Source organism: Camellia sinensis, chromosome 9, assembly GCF_055761805.1.
Source record: "Camellia sinensis isolate YWXY chromosome 9, ASM5576180v1, whole genome shotgun sequence".
NCBI lineage: Eukaryota > Viridiplantae > Streptophyta > Magnoliopsida > Ericales > Theaceae > Camellia > Camellia sinensis.
The window spans coordinates 65,179,435-65,192,567 of record NC_138969.1 but is presented as its reverse complement, the minus strand read 5'-3'; the positions used below and the strand labels follow the sequence as shown (position 1 = coordinate 65,192,567).

General features: G+C 34.4%; 2 protein-coding genes and 1 pseudogene across 34 annotated transcripts in view; 2 read left to right on the top strand and 1 right to left on the bottom strand.

Annotated features, from left to right (window-relative positions):
• Positions 1–1,149, top strand: part of LOC114318585 (disease resistance protein At4g27190-like) — a 36,761-nt gene extending 35,612 nt beyond the window's left edge. Inside the window, exon 3 of the mRNA XM_082886924.1 lies at positions 849–1,149. The gene's annotated coding sequence lies outside the window, so the exon portion shown is untranslated. The remainder of the gene's footprint in view (positions 1–848) is intronic.
• Positions 1,150–3,166: 2,017 nt separating this feature from the next.
• LOC145798632 (uncharacterized) overlaps positions 3,167–13,133 on the bottom strand; it is a 36,503-nt gene continuing 26,536 nt past the window's right edge. For 4 of the 32 annotated variants that reach the window (XR_014339835.1, XR_014339850.1, XR_014339844.1 and 1 more), the window contains 5 exons: positions 6,310–6,357; positions 5,949–6,117; positions 5,037–5,082; positions 4,890–4,944; positions 3,167–3,438 (listed from right to left, as the gene is read on the bottom strand). Coding sequence is in view for 1 of the 32 variants with exons in the window: in XM_082886925.1 (XP_082743051.1) it covers positions 4,930–4,944; positions 5,037–5,082 (61 nt within the window). In the remaining 31 variants the exon portion in view is untranslated. Of the gene's footprint in view, positions 3,439–4,684; positions 6,118–6,309; positions 6,358–6,562; positions 10,087–12,845; positions 13,055–13,133 lie in introns of those variants that run through there. The other 28 variants (XR_014339842.1, XR_014339854.1, XR_014339860.1 and 25 more) reach the window with 22 other exon arrangements.
• LOC114318566 (beta-amyrin 28-monooxygenase-like) lies at positions 11,175–13,127 on the top strand (annotated as a pseudogene). The gene is made up of 5 exons (XR_014340908.1): positions 11,175–11,711; positions 12,020–12,141; positions 12,245–12,405; positions 12,522–12,703; positions 12,819–13,127. The product of XR_014340908.1 is annotated as a beta-amyrin 28-monooxygenase-like (transcript).

Here is a 13,133-nt window from a genome sequence, read left to right as displayed (position 1 = left end):
TGCACTTGATAGATTTGCCAGCCTATGAAATCATGCATAGGTTGTTTAAATATTTTATTTTCCATCTCACATTTTTTTTTTTTTTTTGGTTGTCATTATGAATGTTTCCTATTATAATCTTTCCTAATTTTTTGTTTCAGGAAAGACATAGGCCCTGTTTGGTAGGGCTTATTTCCAGCTTATTTCAGCTTTTAGCTTAATTTAAGCTATTTTGATGTGTTTGGTTCAGCTTAATAATATAGCTTATAGCTTTTTGTAAGTCAAAAATCAACTTATTCTTTGAGTGGGGAGGAGAAGCTTAATTTATAAGTCAAAAATTAACTTATGTTCACAGTTATAAGCTATAAACTGTTAGGCTATAAGTTATAATCATTTTCCCACAGCTCTACCAAACGGGGCCATACCGATGCTCTTGAAAATGAAATCCATGGTGAGTATCTTAATTAGATTGTGAACCAGATTATGAATTTAGGAGGAATAACTCTCGTGAGTACGTGGACAATTCATGATTTACATCAAGCTAACCATACAATTCTTATCTAAAAGGATTTTTCTATTACAAAAAAATAGACATGTTTTGTGAATTATTTTTTGAATACTTTTTTTAGAAATTTTTTCTAAAACCTATCTCATTTTTTAGGAAACAACAAAAAAATATTTCCAAAATTCTAAAAGTTGTTTTTTGTGCAAAAATGAAAACAATATGAAGACAATGGTGGTTTTGAAATTTTCATTTTTTTTTGGTTTCTGAAAATAAAAAACCATAAAGAAAAAAAGCAAACATTATATGTAGCAAAATATTGATATTACTGCTAAATTATTATTGAATTTTCTTTTTCTTGTTGCAGTTATCAACCATAAAGAATGTTGAGCTACTCCCTATGGTTATATGATGTCTACCTTAGGATTTTATTGTGTAAGGGCATACGCTTCCTATGATTTGTGTTTCTAAATAATTGTCTTGCTTTGCAACATCAAAACTACTACTCTAAATAAAGGTATATTTGCCTAATGTGTGCTGAAGATTTGAAGAGTGAATAAAGGGAAAAAAGAGTACCCAACGTGTGCAATTTTACTTTCTCTGCATTGTAATGGAGCTTGTATCCAAAATTATTTATCTGAATTAACAATATTATATGTTTGTTTTCATACTTGTTTGTGTCTATGATAAAAAAATATATTGCAATTTGCTCTTTCCTGAAATATGATTGACTAGCAATAATTTAGAGTACAAAAATGAAATTGTTGCTTGAATTTGTTAAGATGGGCTTGTAATTCATTCGAAGGGAGTTTATGTTATGGAATCCAAAGAGTCCATACTTAGATTTATGTTAGGGAATCCAAAGTGTCCATACTTAGAATCAATGCATGTTGATTCGAACATGCATCCACTCAAAGGCTTAAATGTTTATGGGGTGAATCCATCAACATATATTAAAGACTTTTTTTTTGCTTTTTTTCCGATATGGGACCATTTTATTTCAAAAAGTTCCAACAATCTCTCCCTGAAATGTAAACTTATACAACGGGCAAAGTTTTCACTTGAGTCTAATTTACTACACTATCGTTGTGTCTTATGCCTTGTAATGAGGTTTGTAAGAAGTTACTCCTTCAGAAATATAGTTGAACTATCTTATACAACATTTCAAAAACATAAGATGATTATAAAAACATGTGGGAAAAAATGTTTCTTTAGCAATGAATCCTTAGCAATTGATTCTTATATTTATCTCAAGTGAACATGAGGACCAATGATATTGAGGAAATAGAAAATGACACACATTAAGAAGACATATGATCTCTATTTAGAAATAGAAATCTATTGCATGCCCCTTTTGGAAAAAAGTGCTTTAGTCACTAGGGTAATGTCCAAGCAACTCCTATATAGTTTATGGTTTATATGTCCAAGTCCACAAATATTGACAAACAACATTTATTCATACATATCAACATCATCAATTAAGGAAAATATTGCAAGCCTTATTTTGAAGGAAGTTCTTAGTTACTATAGAAATATCCAAGCAAATTGAATCGTAATATGTGGTCAATTTTAGTTCTCAATCAATAAAAGTCAAAAGATTAGTTCCAAAACCAAACCATTAAACTCTAGTGAGCATGCTTGTAACTACAAAGGCAACAACTAAGTCTACCTACCATGGAATTTGTAAGCCATCTGAGCTTACTAATTTTATTACTTCTCTTCCTTCTCCTAACCAAGAAATCTTCCAAAAGGCTCCCACAAACAAGATATATGTGGAACACAAAAAATTGAGAATTTGTTTTTTAAAAAAAGACATGTACTAAATCCATAAACAAGCTAGACGTGAAACACATCAAATTTTGATAGCATGAAAAATGACAATTATTGTCCATCTTCAAATTCCTAGCTCCAACATTGAGTACAACCTAGCATGTCTTGCCTTGCCACCCACCAAAATATATATGGTTTTTGTAACAAGCAACTAACATTAAGGATTAGCCCTATAGGTGGGTTACCAAATGTAATGTCTATCCCCTACCAATTTATATATATGTATATATATAGTAGAAAGCATCCACCTTACTCCATGTTTTGTTCACCAAGGACCATCCAAAAGCACATGATAATTGCCTTCCACTTTCTTTCATTTTTCTTTTTCTTTCTTTTTTTTATGAGCAAAAAAATTACTCTAATGATATAAATCAAGAAATGAAATACATCAATAAAGCTGAGGGAAGTGCAGAAAGAATCAAAGCTAAACCAAAATGAGAGAGAGAGAGAGAGAACAAAAGCAAAACTTATTATTTCTACACAACTCAAAAGAGCAACAAAAAAAACTCTCAAAACTCCCAAATCACACTGAAAGAAAATTGACTTTTACCGGCATTTCAAAAATGCTGCTAGGCTTGAAAAACGCCGCAATAGGTTTTTACAACGTTTAATATTTTCGTCGTAGATACGATTGCCACAATAGCTTTATAGCATTTCAAAAACGTCGCAGTCTTTGACACCTACTTACTTTTCCGTCACAATTAACGTATGATGTATTGATGACATCAGTTTGCCAAAAAACACTACCTTTCTTGATGACATTTAGTGGTGTTTTTTTAAAAAAATGCCCCCCCCCCCCTTTTTATTTTTAAGAACACATGGCCTAATTAATTGAGAATTAAATAAGAACAGAAATTGAGAATTAATTGAGAATTTATATAAAAGAACACAGATTGGCTCAAATTTGAATTATAATGCCAAACTGAAGACCATAAAATTCCGCTATCTCCTTGGAGATTTAACCCTACAACTTTACAAATCTCAATCATGTATTGTCCAACAGTTTGAATTTTCTTCAAATCACCCCCCATTTTGTTGTTCAACTGTGCGAACCAATCTACAATCCAAATCTTTACTTTGCAACCAACAGAAGTCAGTTTGTTGATACTAATTATCTTCATAACACCCTGTTCCAAAATAAAATGAAAATGAGCACACCCGCTCAACAAAACTTGTTACCATAGTTTGGAAAAACAATAATTGAGGGAAAATTTTCAACTTCCACAACAATAAACGAGCACACCCGATCAACAAAACCTGTCATCAGTCACTAATAGCTAATTATCCCAATTGCTTTATACCGAGATGAAATTATATACTTGTTAGCAATTTCTATATATCACTTTATTAAAACCAGCACAATTAACTACACACAAAAAAACACTCGCACAGACTAAACTACTAATAAATCTGCAATGACTACCCTTATGTTGCTAACAACTTTCCCCATCAATAATAATAATTAAATGCTGGCACAATTTAGAAGCAGTAAAGAAATTGATAAATTGTGATGCTGATTCCTTGTTCCCCCATTGTCTATATGTGTAAAGTTTCCATAAACAAAAATAATCCCACACAAACAAAGTAAAAAAGAAAAAGTCTTCTCACTCACAAGACTATCACTTCTCTGTTAATGGTAAATAACCATCTGAACAATTCAACTTGTTACAACTTTTGATTGAATTCAATGAAAAAGTAACTACTTGACAGCAATTAGGTTTTAACAAGAAAACATACACGTCCCATGATATTTGAATTGGAATTCAAGACCCATAAAATGCCCAAAACCAACAATTACACTTAAACCCTCTTGAGGGTTTACAGTTAAAGCCCTTATAATCATAAAGATAAAAAAACTTTCAAAATCAAAGCCAAATCCATAGCAGAATCCCAACCCAATTTGCAGAATTTAATCATTAGAACAATAATTACCCCCCCCGCCCCCCCGCCAAAAAAAAAAGAAAAAATAAATAAATAAAATAAAATAAACCATCACAAATTGAAGCAAGCAGTCTAACAAAAATTAAATATTAGCAGATGTATATGACTAATGTTATAAATGCTAAAAAGGGATTCATTTGAGGTTTACCCAGAATTAGAAAACTTGTTGAGAAGTTGAACCTGGGCGTCTCAGGGATTTATGGGTTTTTTTGGAGATTTGGGAGACACATGAAAGAAAAAGAAAGAAAGCAACCCTTTTTTGTGGTGGACAATGAAAAAAAAACTTTTAGAAAGAGAAAATTTAGAGAAAGATCGAGAAAGAGGAGATCGACAACTGTTATGACATTTTGTTGTTCTTCCCAATTGGAAATGGACAACCCTTTTTTGGTTGACAATGACAAATCTTTCATATGCAATAAGAAATCCCAAACATCAGTTAATCAAACATTCACATTTATTAGTCCTTTTAACCTACAAGGCTTTGTCTCAACAAGCAATAATCTCTCTACTTATAAAATAAGAAATCCCAAACATTAAAGGTATCCCTTAAACAAAGATTAATGCCCAAGCAACTTAAGGCCACTATAGATGAATTTAAAAAAGAAAAAGAAATCAGTCACACTGCAGTCACTATTACCTCCCCAAGGCCAAGTCCAACCACATGTTTGGTTATTTACCTAACAGTCACACTGCTGCAGAGAGAATAAACAGCAAAGAAATCAGCCTCTTGTTCTTTTTTGCTATGATATTAATAACCAAGAGAGTAACTTGATAAGATTCTTACAACATTTTTTTCTTCTCCAAATCGCCAAATTACAGAGGATCTCAAGCTGAAAGAAAAATAGGCATTGGAACAAAGTATGAGTGAGTATGCAATACAATAAAAACCAACCATGTTCATCCTGTTCAGTAAAGCATTAATAGAAATGATATTCCCATTGCTCTACCTTATGTCCAATAAAAAAAATCAAATATTGTATATCTAACAATCATGAATACTGTCAAGAATATAGCTGTCCAGAATAAATACACCTCAAACATATGACCCTTTTTTTATTTGATTGGCAATCTTCATACTTCCCATTTTCAAAAATTTCAACGATTGTACTTTCTGAAATTTGATATTTTGTTAACCATCTCATCAAAATCAAATTTTGATATGAACCACAAATCCAAAATAACATTTGAATTCTGAACTGAAACACGATATAAACTCCCAAGCATGAATTGTATCAAAATATACTAGTGACAAGCATAAAGCATATTATATGGACTGCAGAAATAACAAGATTAAATAGAATAAACTTTAGGCCACCAAAGGGTGTCCTTTCCCCTTTTTTTGATGGACCATGATCTAGGTAACTCAACAAAAAATAAAAAATAAACCAAGAGTTGAATGACCAATGTTAGAAACCACTAAACACTTTAAGATGCAGAATGAACTTTATAAGATAATCTCTTGTAGCTTCACAAAATAAAAAGCCAGATCATCTACATATAGTTGGTTGCTATTGTATAAATCACATTTTTTCTTTCCAAGCAATTGCAAGCAATGAAAAATAGTAGTTTATCAATTTAAATGGGACTACACTGAAACAATTATTAGCAGAGTCAGAAAGCAAGCAAATGCCAGAATGAGATTCCTAAAAAAGGCAAAATAATAGACTAGAGAGAGACAGAGCAGATCTGATATTACCATATTAGCAAATCAGATAGAGAGAGAGAAAGCAGATCTGATCGAAGAGAGGGCAGATCTACATCTCTTCATCGTTGAGCTTCTATTCACTGTTTCCAACGATCCACATAAAAAAAATCAAACAAATATCTTCAATGAATTTACTTCATAAAAATTGCAGCAACATTTACTGCATAAAGAAACATGGAATCAATATAACAATTAGTGACAAATTCACAACCAAATCAAAAATTTGAAAAACAAAATCAAAAACATTTTACATACACTATCAAAAACACCAATACTAAAAAAAGCCTTAGTCTGGATATGCCTTGAACATAGAGAGCAAGTTTCAGGAGAGAGAGAGAATGATGCTCAGTACCTTTATGCCAAAGTGTAGTGCCGAAATGCAAGCAGAACAAATCTAAATCTGAAAGCGAGAAGCAGAAATTTATAAGCAAAAAGAGAGTGAGACTCAAAAATCAATCAAAAGATTAATCAATATAGTTCTGAAAACAATCGATCGATCAATTGATTGAAAGACAGTTTTGACAGGGGTTGATCTCAGATCTGTGTTCTCGGATGTATACAATCTAAAAAAAAAAAAGAGATAAATAAACGAATTAAATACTCACAAAATCGAAAGAGAGAATCACAAATCTGGACAATCAACCTTCAAATCATCGACAACCATCATGGATCTGAGAGAGAGAGAGAAACGTAGATCATTCAACCGAGAGTGGCCGAGGGCTTTCAACCTCAAGAGCCTTCACAATATCTTCTGTTCAAACTCGATATCGAGGAAACTGAGAGTTTCTGAACATGGTGGTTGTACAATTTGATGAATCTGAAATGGGGAGAGAGAGAGAGAGAGAGAGTTCTGAAAAGGGAATCTGAGTTTCAGAGTCTGGAGTGAGATGGTTTTGAAAGGTCTCAAACGGCGAGAAGGTTTTAATATGAACCGGCGTGATCACTACATAGCTAAATGACGTTGTCTGACCTAGATGTAAGACAACGTTTACAAAACGTTGTGCTCGACTAATCAACAAAGACGTTTCAAAAACGCTATATTATAAACGCCGTGCAATGTACTTTTTCTTGTAGTGTCAAGAACAACCCTCAGCCTTAAAAAGCGACAACACAGCCTTATAAATTATAACTCAAGGCTTCCCATAGCAATAAAAATATTCTTCATGAAAGAAAGACCTCCCTAGACAGCAAAACAGCAACCCTACACCACCAGCAACATCAAAGAACATATCAGTAGCAACAAGAAGAACAATAAAAAAGAGCCAAGCCCCCTTCGCACCTCAACCATCTTATCACTTCAATGTTTGTCAAGGCAGCTTTGAAAGAAGCTTCAGTTTGAGTTTCGTGATCCTGTCAAGTAGCTGATAATACCAGACACTGGGTAGTTAACAATAACATAACAAGCTTTAGCCCAAAGAGCGAAACACAAGTTTACTAGGTGAATCACATCATGAACATGCTGTTCTGAGTGGTTAAAGACAGTAGCATTTTGAGCTAACCAGATAACCATGTAGAAGAGGGTCACCCAAAATCGTTTCTCAAGGTTCCGAAAAGAAGGATCAAACCACCGCATAAAAATATCAAACAGAGAGGCAGGGAAAACCGAACAAACACCACCCGCACTGGTTCAAACAACATGACCAGCGTTCCCAAGTGAACTGACAATGAATGAAGAGATGGTATACAGATTTGACAAATCTCAAACACATTGGACAAAGCACTTGACTTGAGAGGAGAAACCTCAAAACCACAAGATAAATTTTCATAGACAATATAAAAAGATCTAATCGAATAGGTTCCATTATTTTTATCCCACTTTCATTACAGCTTATCCTCCATATCAAGAGTGAAGCAAAGCGAATTAAGTATTCATTAAATTATCCAAAAGGACATTCTCCCAAACAAATAAACTCCTCCTGAATTGCAAACACCACTTGTTCAAGCTTCCATCAAACAAAAGAACATCATTATTTCTGAGACAAAATCAAGAATAGTCTAGGAAACTCATCTTTCAAAGATTTATCATTGAACCATAAACCATGCCAAAACAAAACTTGATGTAGACCCCTGAACCAATCACAACAGAGAATCCCTCTTGAACAATATTACTATTTGCAATGCAAAGACATACATGGGATCTACCAACATTAAGGTCTTATTTGATAACCCTGGTAGGAGTTGGGATTGGATTGGTAATTTGATAAGTTTCGCATAGTTCGTGTTTAGTTGCACACCCAATAAAAAAACAAAAAGGAAAAAAAAGGCATGGATAAACAATCCCATTAAACAATAAATACCCAAAAATGCATGAATTAGGAATACCATGGGATGAATTTGTACCATGAGAATGTGTAGCAAAAGGCAATTTTGCCTCTGTAATATATAAACAATAAAATCAACTTTTATGTAATGAGGTCTTAGATGAAATTTCATATATTTAATCCAGACAGGGTTGTATTTTTGGTTGAAATGGGATGGTGTTCAAATTCTATAAAGGACGGGCTGTTCAACTTCGAGAACTTAGCTAAGGTCAAGGCCAATGGTATTCTATTGTACAACTACTTAATCATAATAGTACAACCAAGGTTCTGAAAAGCTGTTGCGGTCGCTGTAACGGTGGCGGTGACGCGGTTGCGGTTGCGGGGTGTAAAGGCCGTAGTGTAACGGTTGCGGTAACCGGAACCGTGAATTTTTTTATTTTTCGCACAATTTGAAAAAAACTTACTGATACGCATATTTTTTTTCCATGATCATATTTATTAGGTTAAAAATAAATATTGATCAATTTTTAAAATTTTTTAAGTATGATGCAATATATTTCATATTTTTAAATCACTATAAACTGAGTTTTTTACATTTTATTTTAATAATTAATGACTTTATATTATACAAAAAATCAATCACTAACTATTATATATAAGATAAACAATGACAAAAGTAAGAGAATAAATAAGAACCTAAATATATATATATATATATACATATTTTAACCAAGCCAAATAGATAATGACCACACTTATTATTATTATTATTATTTTCAAACAATATATAGATAGACACACACAAACAAACAAAATAGTTTAGTGATAGCAGTTGAATAGAATAGCATAGGTCTTATCTTACACTTTCAACAAATCAATAACATGTTCTTTATCTTCTCTCTTTTCTCTCTCTCTCTCTTGCTCCTCCATTTTCTCTCTTTATCTTCTTTCTTCTCTCTATCCCTCTTCCCCCATTTTCAGCTTTTTTTTGTGTGTTTTTTCGGAAGAAACAGTTTGGAACCGTTACGTAACGGTGCGTAACAGGCCGTTACGGCACCGTTACGACCGCTACGACAGCCGCTACGGCCGACACACCTGTGAATCTCAATCACACTGTAAAAGCGGCCGTAACGGGTGGCGGTAACAGCCAAAACCGTTACGTAACGGTTGCGGCCGCTTTTTAAAACCTTGAGTACAACTATTTTTGTTTAATAGTACAACAGCTATTGTCTTAGTACTGAAGTAGCAAGGAAATCTTCAGCTCCCCTTGTTAGCATAAATGCCGCCTATTTTTGTTTGCATTCATTACAAAGTAAACTAAGCCTAACTAACCATGACATACTCAATGCAACCAACAAGCTGCATACCTGGTCTTGAGAAGTAGGTTCATTCCTGTCAGTAGCAAGAGCCCTCAAGTCTGTTTTAGGTCTAGACTGATTTCATGCTAGTTCTTGCTCCAGCATGAAAGTTCCATTTTAGAAAAGGATGACATACCATGATACTTTTTGTTTTAACTTGTATGTGGTGCATCTGTTCAATATAAATTAAGACCCTTTTCTCTGATTGGTTACTCCTCTAGGGCTTAGCTCAACCATCATTCACCTTTTACTCTCTGCCTCTCTCCACTTGTCTCTCTTCATCATCTCGGCTTTTCAATAGTTTTTCTCTCTCCCCCTCATCATTTGTCTTTCACCCTACTACTCAGACCACAACTAAGAAAGGTTTTTTAAAACTTCAAAACCCATATGAAGTTTCTACTTTGGAAAAACGGAATAGAATGAAAACCCACCTATAATCACTCAGTGTTAGTGAATGGAGAATTGAATTATAAAACGGCCATGTAAAAATCTTAATGCTCACATTTTTTTTTCTTGACAAAATGTCCCAAGGACTTCACATTTTCAAGGGAAAAAAGCCTATTTCTCATCCTATGACCTAAACAAGCCTTACTAAATTTTGAAGACTCAAAAAACAAAAACCAGAAAGAAGCTTCAATTGCTTAAGGACGTATTAAGCACCCCAAAAAAAATTTGAAAAACTTATTTTTTTAGTCAAAAATTTTCAAGAGCAAGACGAACAACATCATTTTATCATCAATTCCTATATTATCAAAATCATCGGTGTGAAAAAGGGTGAGAGAGAGAAATGACAGGGAGAGAGAAAGCAGTGAGGTGAAAAAGCGATGATGTGAAATGAGGAGATGATGCAAGGGAAAAAGGTTCAGGTGACAATAATTGTCGTCTCATCGCACAATAAGAAGATAATGTGTCATTATTGTCATTTGCCACCCATGCTTTTCCATTTCTTCTTCTTCTTCTTCTTCCTCCTCCTTTAATGTGATTAATCGCATTTTTGAACACTAGAATTATGGCTCTTGTTTTAATGAACATAACAAATTTTAGAGTACAAATAGTTTTATAATTAAGTTTGGACCTTTGTTGTTGCTCATTGGAAATAGAGCCCCTTTTGGAAGGAAGTGTTGTAGTCACTATGGAAACGTCCAAGCAACTCCTTTGTGGTTTATATGTCCAGCGAATATTGACAACATCTATTCATATCAACATCATTAACTACGGAAAACATTGCAGGTCCTTTTCAGAAGGCAGTGCTTTAATCACTATGGAAATGTCCAAGCAACTCCATTATATAGCTTATATGCCCAACAAATATTGACAACATCTATTCATGTCAACATCATCAACTAAAGAAAACAAAAAGAAAATGACAAGCAAAATTGTAACTACAAAGACAACAAGTATCTACAAAAAGAAAATGACAAAGCAAGATTGTAACTACAAAGACAACAAGGGCCAATCTCTCTCTCTCTCTCTCTCTCTCTCTCTCTACAAAAAGAAAGTGACAAAGCAAACAAGGGCCAATCTCTCTCATTTGTTTAGGTAAAAGAAGGGTCGTCCTTATCACCTCAAAATCGTCCATGTGAGTATAGTCTTCCACCATCTTAAAGTTTCAAAACCAATATACCACTCTCTCTCTTTCCCTCAGCCATGGAATTTGTTAACTACCTGAGTTTGCTACTTTTACTTATTCCTATCTTCCTCTTCCTAACCAAGAAAACTTCCAACAAGCTCCCACCAGGTTCCATGGGATTACCCATCATAGGCCATAGCCTCAGCCTTCTACATGCCATGCGAGCGAACAAGGGTGAGGCATGGTTCCATGAAAGAATAAGAAAGTATGGTCCCATTTCCAAACTCAGCCTCTTTGGAACTCCTACGGTTTTTCTCCATGGACAGGCTGCAAACATATTTATATACACGTGTGACAGCAAGACATTTTCCAACCAGCAACCAGCATCGATGAGGAGAGTCTGTGGTGAGAAAAATATACTGGAGTTGAGTGGCAAAGATCACAAGCGAATAAGGGGATCACTTGTATCCTTTTTGAAGCCTGAAGCATTAAAACAGTATGTTGGGAGATGGATGAAGTTAGAAAGCACATGGAGATGCGTTGGCATGGCAAAAATGAGGTCAACGTATGTTGCAACTACTGATGTAAATTTCAAAACTCTAGATTCAAATCCATAGTTTTGTCTAATAACTAGTCAATAAAATTATAATGAAATGAAGATGGTCCTTTCTTTACAAAAGCAAATCATGAAGTCATGAGTGGAACAAGAGACGCTCATGAGGTTTCTGTTTGGCTAGTAGCTATTTGAGAATCTACAAAACCAACCACATATACACATGGAGAAATAACAATTTCCATTGGACCTTAGACATGTTAACCTATTAATTTTTCCTCCTTGCATTGATAGTATGAAACAATTTGTTGATAATATAGGTGATGCCTTTGATGAAGACCCTCACATTCAATATTATTTGTTCACTCATATTTGGAATAGAACGGGGAGCAAGAAGAGATGCACTAAGAGGTTTATTTCAAAACATGATTGAAGTAATGCTGTCAGTACCAAACCATACTCATGGACTTTATAAGTGAGAAGAGGGTAGCCTTGGAAAAAAAATGGTGCTTCCCTCATCAAGATCTCATCACTTGCTTGCTCAGTATCCGCAATGAAGACAATTCAGCTCTACTGTCTGATGAGGAAATTGAGGACAACGCGGTCATTATAATGATTGGAGGATATGACACGTCCTCCATCCTCCTTACCTTCTTGATTAGGCTTTTAGCCAATGAACCATCCATTTATGCAGCTATTGTTCAAGGTATGCCCCCAACTAGCTCGCTCATCATGATTCATGAGAAAGATTTAAGAACTGAAAAGATAAAAGGATACTAGAAAATAGAACATACTGAAAAATTATCTGTTTTGAGATTGCAGAACAAGAGGAGATTGCTAAAAGCAAGGCCCTGGGGGAGCTTCTCACATGGGATGATCTTACCAAGATGTGCACATGGAGAGTAGCAATGGAGACTCTTAAGGATAACCCCTCCTGGGTTCTGTTCCTTCAGGAGGGTCCTCAAAGATACAGAATTTGGAGGATATCTAATACCAAAAGGGTGGCAAGTATGTGTAAAAGTTGCTAATATTTCCATAATTGTAGATTAATTACCAGAACAAAGGTGTGTGATGTAAATAAAATAAGAGCTAGAAGTAACACAAATTTCTGATAAACAGGTGGTATGGGCAGCAAGCATGACTCACATGGATGAGAGGATTTTCCCAAATCCATCAAAGATCAATCCAACAAAATTTGAGCAGCAAGCACCAGCCCCTCCTTACTGCTTTGTGGCATTCAGAGGAGGACCAAGAATGTGTCCTGGGTATGAGTTTGCCAGAATTGAAACACTAGCTATGATTCATTACTTGGTGACCCAGGTCACATGTAAGCTTTCCTGCATTGACGATTCTTTCTGCAGAGATCCAATGCCAGTTTTCAATTGGGGCTACCAATTCATATTAAACCAAAGAAATCTAATGGTGTGATTTTAG